This window comes from Pinus tabuliformis, chromosome 2_1, assembly GCF_031772625.1.
Source record: "Pinus tabuliformis cultivar Carrire ecotype Pingquan chromosome 2_1, CPIR1, whole genome shotgun sequence".
NCBI lineage: Eukaryota > Viridiplantae > Streptophyta > Pinopsida > Pinales > Pinaceae > Pinus > Pinus tabuliformis.
In genome coordinates, this window is record NC_142299.1 from 447,002,139 (window position 1) to 447,009,978 (window position 7,840).

The 7,840-nt window shown below is 35.5% G+C and overlaps 1 protein-coding gene across 1 annotated transcript; it reads left to right on the forward strand.

Moving 5' to 3' along the window:
- Nucleotides 1–4,733: 4,733 nt before the first annotated feature.
- LOC149200846 (uncharacterized) lies at nucleotides 4,734–7,380 on the forward strand. Its single transcript, XM_089401098.1, has one exon. It carries the CDS (start codon nucleotides 4,861–4,863, stop codon nucleotides 7,378–7,380), a length of 2,520 nt encoding a protein of 839 aa, XP_089257224.1. The 5' UTR covers nucleotides 4,734–4,860.
- Nucleotides 7,381–7,840: the final 460 nt, after the last annotated feature.

Consider the following 7,840-nt stretch of genomic DNA (forward strand, 5'->3'; position numbering starts at 1 on the left):
TTGATATTGATGAGCCTAGATCATTGGAGGAAGCCATAAAAAATATAAAGTGTGGTTATGAGCAATCGAAATATATGTATGAATCCAAATAGGAGTGGAATGGTAATGACAATAAAAAGGGAAAGTGGGATAAGAAGTGAGGAAGATTACCGGATACAAGAAACAAAGAGAACGTAGTGTCACATAAGAGGTTCAATACAACTGACAAAGGACAAGGATTTTAGTATGAGGAGTAGAACAAGGGTGATGAAAGGAAGCCTTTACAATATTAGCCTTGTGGCTAGGATCATCGTAGGAGAGATTGTGTGCAACATTAGGGTGGCATACTGCAGATTTACAGTGCTCAAGAAGCACAGACGGTTGGGGATGTTGGACAGAGTATTCCTCAAATTTATGCATCTTTGGATAATAAGTAGGTTGATCAACATGCATATATTATTGAGATGGAAGGTAATATTTGTGATCAAGTTGTTTCTATTTTGATTGACTCTAGATCTAACTATAGTTATATCAGTCATGACCTGGGGGATAAGTGTGGTTTGAATAAAGAAGTACATGCATATTCTTGGTTAGTGTAGTTGGCTACAGGTACTAAGAAATGATTTCATCATTGGGTAAGAGTTTGTGCATTTGAGTTGAATGGTATGTCTACATCAACGCATATGAATGTCCTTCCATTGGGTTCGTATAATATGCTTCTAGGTATGGATTGGTTGTATCTTCATAGTACTAAGGTAGATTGCTATGATAGGGATATTAGGTGCTTTGATGACAATGGAGAGTAGAGATTCTTGCATGATAAGAAGAAGGCGACATGGGTTAGAATGGTTACAGGTATGTAGGCAAAGCACAATTGTAGGAAAGGGTGTGTCTTATTTGTAGTGCATATTTCCAATGAAAAAGGTAAGGATGTTGAGGATGTTGAGGTCTTGAACAGGTACCCAGTTTTACAACAGTTTCAGGATGTATTCCCAACAAATATCTCAGAGTTATCGCCTCAAAGACACTATACAGGATGAGCACTCTAGAGTTAGTGGAATTGAAGTTGCATTTGAAGGAAATGCTTGACAAGGGTTACATTAGGCAAAGTGTGTTGCCTTGGGGTGCACTAATGTTGTTTGTGAAGAAGAAAGATGGTACCCTCAAGTTATTCATCGATTATGGGCAATTGAACAAGGTGACGATTAAGAATAGATACCCTTTGTTGATGATTGATGACTTGTTTGATCAGCTGAAGGGAGTGGCGTTGTTCTCAAATATTAAGGGTTAGTTTTTAACCCTCAATCGAGCTATTTTTTTAGCTCCCAAGGGTGCTTGAATGGATCGATTGAGCCATTTTTTTTCCACCAAAACATAACCTATTTCACCAAAAAAATTAACCCAGCTCCATGTTTTTGCCCATAATTGATATTAATACATCGCTTTATATAATTTACATGAATACATTAAAATAATTATCGAGGCCACCTCAATATAATGATCTTCATCTATGTGTTTGCTGAGAAAATCCCTAGGTAGCATGTAGAATCCCATTGAGGCATCAATTAATGGCTCCTCATTGAATGTGGATGGATTGATAGGATTGCAGTGAGCAAGTTGATGCATGGGTGCAGTACTGTGACCGATTACATACCTCGGTATATCTCTTGAAGTGTTTGTTTGCATGGGTTTCCTTGTCACAATGGTTGTCATGTTATTCGTTACATGAATGTTCTCTAGGGGTGAAGAGGAGGGGTGGAGGGGGGGGAGGGCATGTTACCACGTCCCATCGATTCATCGGTTGGTGGGGAAATAAAAACACAACATCCAACCCCCCCCCCCCCCCCCACCATTTTTCCACCTTAGTTACCCGATATGCAGAAAGTAAATGTCCTATTTATTATTATTGAATAGTTGATTAATGTCAGTAAATTAGATAGATCATAAATCTTAGGTTTTTGTGTAATCATGTGATTCATGATGAGTATATAGATGGGATGGTCCATTGTGATACATTGATATTGTACGGGGGTGATAACTCTGATATAAAATGGTATCAAAGTAAGAAGAGCCTATGAAATGGGAAGAATAAAATAAAAATGAGGAAGCAAATGTTATGTTCATAGAGGATAAGATGATGTTGCATAAGGAATATTTGTTGCTAGACTTGTTGGAAATGTAACTAGTTTCAGTCTTCATAATTGTTGTTGTACTCATTTCAATATGTATTCTTTGTAACGAATAAGAAAAGAAAATAAAAAGTTATTATTTTAAAGCATAGGTTTCATGCTCATTATTGATGGCATTCTAGGTAAAAGCATGTTTGTCATGCTTCTAGGGTTTGTTAGGTCATAGGAGTTACTGTCACGAGTCAAGAAAGTCAACATCATGTTTATAAGACCCTTCTAGGAAAAATGTAATTAAATAAGGAATTATTTTTTAGTCTAGAAAGTCCTGGAAACTCCAAAAGTACAAGTCGGTCCTGACAGCTTCAAGTTAGCCTAAAGAAGGCAATTCAACCCCTTGTAAAGGCTATAAATACAAGTACTTCAACCCCATTTGTGACTCACTCACTCACAAGTTCGATTTCAAGAAGGAAGTTGGATCTATAGGTGGGAAGCAAGAGAAAAAGATAGCGGAGGTCTAAAAGAAGAAAGGAAGGACGAAAATCTCGTGTTTGGGCTCTGTTTCTCACACACATTCAAAGGATTAGGGTTTCTGCAACTTCCAAGAAGGCCAAAATTGTAGGTTTGAGTTGCAGTATCAATTCGCTGGGAAAGAAAGATATTCTGGTTTGACTTCATTGATCTTGGAAGGAGATGTGTTGATCAAGGAAGACTTCTTGATGCGTTGACTTATATTTTCTGCAACAACTACAGGGCCAAAGTTGTAGGTCAAAGCAATAGTTCTAAAGCTGGAAAGTTGAAGTTGCAGTTTGAAGTTGGTTGGTGCTAGATTATGGAAAGACATGACTAGAAGGGCTGACTTGGTACTTGGAGGAGGACTTGGTCTAGGGATTGGGTCTTTATTGTCCCATTTGAAGTAGATTCTATAAGAAAAGAATATTTTTATGGTATTTTCCCTTCGAGGGGTTTTTTCCCTAGTTGAGAGCCTCATTTCTGCATTCTATGTTGCTACTATTTTTTTCTTGATATTTTTTTATGAAAACATCTAAATAAAGAACACAAGAAGACTAACTAAATTCACAAGAAAATATTAAGGTTAAGGAAAATTGGAATTAATAGCTGCAACTTTACATTTTTCCAACAAAAATAAGTGAAGGGGAAGAAACATTCATGAAATGTTGGACATGGAAGTTGTAAGATGTAGGAACAACATGAACCCATGAAGAAAGAAATGGTTGAAGAATGAAAAGACTAAAGAATGGTTGAGGCTACAATGCTCTTTGGCTCGACAACCCAATGATCTTTGAAATTTAGACAAAAAGGAAATTAAGGCTAGTTTTGTAATATTTATGTAGAAAATGATTAATAAATAAAGAAAAGAGGCTAATCAGATTGTTAGTGTTTTTTTTCCTTCTCCATATTTAATTTACTGTGTTTATATGATGATATCGTTATTTATTACAATAAATGATCTATCAATTTTTGTTGTGTATACGTAATTAACATCATTAAATGATATAGGTCATACATGTTGGGGTTTTCTATAATCATATCATTTTAATATGACACATGTTAAAATGACACTTTTTTTATTAATTATTTTAATAAAAAAATTAAAAATAGCATAAATGCTTTTGAGATAAATCTCAATCTTTGTTTTGTTTTGTGACTCTTTTAAAATATTTATGGAAGTTAAAACCATATCATTCAGTTAATAATTATTGATAATTAAATTAAAATATTAAAGTCTTATTCTAAATGCTATCACCATAACTATGTAAAAGAAAACCGAATACCAATAATAAATTTAAGATTGATAAAAATATTTAAACTATGACATTATTCATAACTTAAGCATGAGTGTTAGTCAGGTCATTTTTTTTCAACAAAATTGACGTTAGGAGTGCTTGAACCTTGTTTTTGATGGTGGAAATAGATTAAGCACCATAAAAAACTGTTAGGGCACCCAAAATCTTGAAACTTGACAATAGTAACCTAAATTTCCAAAAAAATTCAATTAGATTTATAATCAAAATCATGCTGAAATTTCCATTATTTTTCTAGCAAAAATGACACATCGTTAAACTATGCTATTATAAACTAAATACACGACTAAACCTAAATTATAAAATATAAAACATTAAACAACGTCATTCTAAGTGAATGTAAAAGATTCAAGCTTACTTCTTTTAACCAATATTATTGTCTCAAGCTATTTAAAATAAATTAATATGATTTTCTCTAGCTATTTAAAATAAATTAATTAACACATTAACATTTATTTAAAAATTCAAATATAACAAGTTATTATAAAAGCAAAATAAAATAAAAGTTGAAAGCATTTTGTTTTGAACGGAACAAAATGAAGACACATCACCACTTATTCTTATTGTATCCGACACCCATTCATCTTTCCCTAATCTTTCCAACTCACGAAGCTTACGCGCATTTTCTCGAATGACATCTCACATGGTTTTCAGTCAAATTTTTAGCCAGTCTTTACCCACTCTCACCATCCACCCAAGAATCCTAGGAGTCAATAGGTCGAGTTTTTACGCCCCGACCCAAGACGCCTGAGAGTCAATAGGTCTTTCTATCTCCCGCGTTTATCGCGGCAAGACCAATACGGCGATTTCTCTATCCCTTCCTTCCGTGTTATTGCTATGAGAGCCGCTCTCCTTATAAATATGTACATATATCTAGCAACACAACTCACTCCACTTTGCAGGGCGTTTTGAGTTTCTGAGACGGAGAAATGGATCCTAAAGGCGTTTTTATTGTGATGCTACCGTGCTTCCTATTCATGGTGGTCACTCTAACTGTAAGTGCAGCAGCTGTTAATTTGAGTAATGATCGGACCGATTCTGCTTCTTCTGATGAATTTGCTTTTAATGGACGTGCTGTGCTGGACGAATTCCGATCATCAATGGACAAATTCCGATCATCAATGGACCGTCACGAGAAAAGGGATGTTGAAGCTCTTCTGGCTTTTAAAAGACACATCAAATCGGATCCATCTGGAATGTTGTCCAACTGGAAAGCAGAGAACTCACAGCAGGTGTGCTCCTGGCATGGTATTACCTGCAGGAAACACACTAGAAGAGTTGTCGCTGTAATACTTCCAGTTGACGGATTGAAGGGTACCCTTTCCCCATTTCTGGCCAACCTCTCCTTATTGCACACGCTGGATCTCTCTTTTAATAATTTTACAGGAGGAATTCCAGCTGGATTCGGGCAGCTTAAAGCGCTGAGAATACTTGATCTTAGCTACAATCAGTACCTTGGAGGATCTATTCCAAAAGCACTGTGTAATTGCACACGCCTCAAATGGATCCACCTTTCATGGAGCAACCTCACAGGGACCATACCAGCAGACTTTGGTCGCCTGATCGAGTTGGAACAGCTCAGCATCATTGGTAATAATCTGGGTGGAAGTATTCCAACTTCTTTGAGCAACTGCACATCTCTCAGTGAGTTGTTTATTTCACTTAACAATTTCAGTGGTCCTCTCCCTTCCACCTTGGGTTCGCTGAGAAGCCTGTCTTATTTTGACCTCTCACATAACAATTTCAGTGGTCCTCTCCCTTCCACCTTAAGCTACATGAGAAACCTGTCTCATCTTGCCCTGCGGAAGAACAATTTCAGTGGTGCACTCCCTTCCACCCTGGGTTCGCTGAGAAGCCTGTCTTGTCTTGACCTCTCATATAACAATTTCAGTGGTCCTCTCCCTTCCACCTTAAGCTACATGAGAAACCTATCTGACCTTGACATTTCATCTAACCATTTTAGTGGTCCAATCCCTTCGACATTGGGTTTGCTGATAAACCTATTTTATCTTGACCTTTCATCTAACCATTTTAGTGGTCCAATCCCTTCGACTTTGGGTTACCTAAGAAACCTAGGTTTTCTTAATCTCGGAAGCAATTATTTAAATGGTCACATCCCTATGCATTTGGGCAATTGCACTGCACTTATGTCCATGTATTTATTTGATAATATTTTGGACGGTAGAATACCAAATGAATTGGGGTTGTTGCATAACTTAGAGGGACTTAGTTTAGAAGAAAACAAATTGTTTGGGAGTATACCATTTCAATTGGGTAATTTGAGCAATCTTGTGGTTATGACATTGCAAAATAATAATTTCACTGGTGAAATTCCAAAGGAATTAGGAAATCTTCATTCAATCCGTTATCTAAATTTAAATTCAAATAATTTAACTGCCATCCCATATAGTATAGGCCAATTAAAGTCTCTTATGTCTTTGCACATAAGCCATAACAATATTTATTGCCCTATTCCTAATACTATTGTTGGTCTAGTTTCATTGATCTTTTTAGATCTATCTCAAAATAGTATAGAGGGACCAATTCCTAAGAGCTTTGGCAATTACACTTCTCTACAATGGCTAGATTTAAGTGCAAATAGGTTGACAGGGGAATTGCCTAATCACCTTGCATTATTCCATAACTTGGTTACATTAAATGCTAGTTATAATAATATCCATGGTGATATTCCTGAATGGATAACAAATCTCACAAAGTTGAGTTCCTTGGATTTATCCAACAATAAATTTAGTGGAAGAATGCCATTTCACCTTGAGAGACTTAGGGGATTTGCACCCAATGTATCTTCGCTTGGACAAAATAATGAAATAAATGACACAATCGATATTTATGTGGAAAACACTTTTTTTGATTTGTCTAACAACAATCTTGTAGGAGAAATACCTACAAGCATAGGGAGTATGAGCAGCTTGCGATGGCTAAATCTGTCTGGGAACCAATTTGAAGGGTCAATACCTACATCTCTTAGTAACATATCTGCTTTGGAGGTGTTGGACTTGGCCAAAAATAATTTGAGTGGAAAAATTCCTCAAGAACTCTCTAACTTACATTGGTTGCGGGTTCTAGATGTTTCATGTAACAGCTTATGTGGACCAATTCCAACAGGGACACAATTTTCAACTTTTGATGCTGCTTCATTTCAAAGTAATAAATGCTTATGGGGGTGTCCTATAGATCGATGTAGTAATCAAAAGGAAAACCCTATGATAGAGGGTAATAGTACTAGCAATAATCCTCATGTTAAAGTGGGATGGTTGAGTCGTGTAAATGAAAATATGTCATTGTTAGCATTGAGTATAGGAACAGGGATTGGATTTGGGGGAGTTGTTGCTATGTTCATATTGTGGGAGAAAGCTAGATTTTGGGTGTTAGCTTTAACCCCAAAAAAACCACAAGTCTTTTATGGAGTGTATAGACTCCCTACATAGTAAGTAAGACATTGTATATCATTACATCAAGACATGAATAAAAGGAACTAGTACCATGTGTTGTTATGTGCTATTATGAGATATATATGCGTGTCTGTTAAAATAGAAAATAAAAAAGACAAAATTGTAACTAATAAGCAAGAAAAAAATCTTCCACAATTAAATTATTGTGCAAATCATAATACATATAAAATTAGATTTTTGAATTTTTCCAATTTAAAAAAAAAAAATTCTCATTTCATAATATAAAATAATACTTATAAAACACAAAATCGTTGTCATATTGATGTTATATATAAATGTTTATATTATTAAATATAATATGCTCTAATTTCTTTTGGATAAGAAATGAAATATATATACTTTAAGTATATATTTATGTTTCCTATTATCGTCCAACTCAGTGACTCGAGCACCACTTTATTCACCCTACACCATGCGCAGTTTCCATCCATTCTTT

Coding starts and splice junctions, on each gene's coding strand:
- LOC149200846 (XM_089401098.1), top strand. CDS start 4,861: ATGGATCCTAAAGGCGTTTTTATTGTGATGCTACCGTGCTTCCTATTC.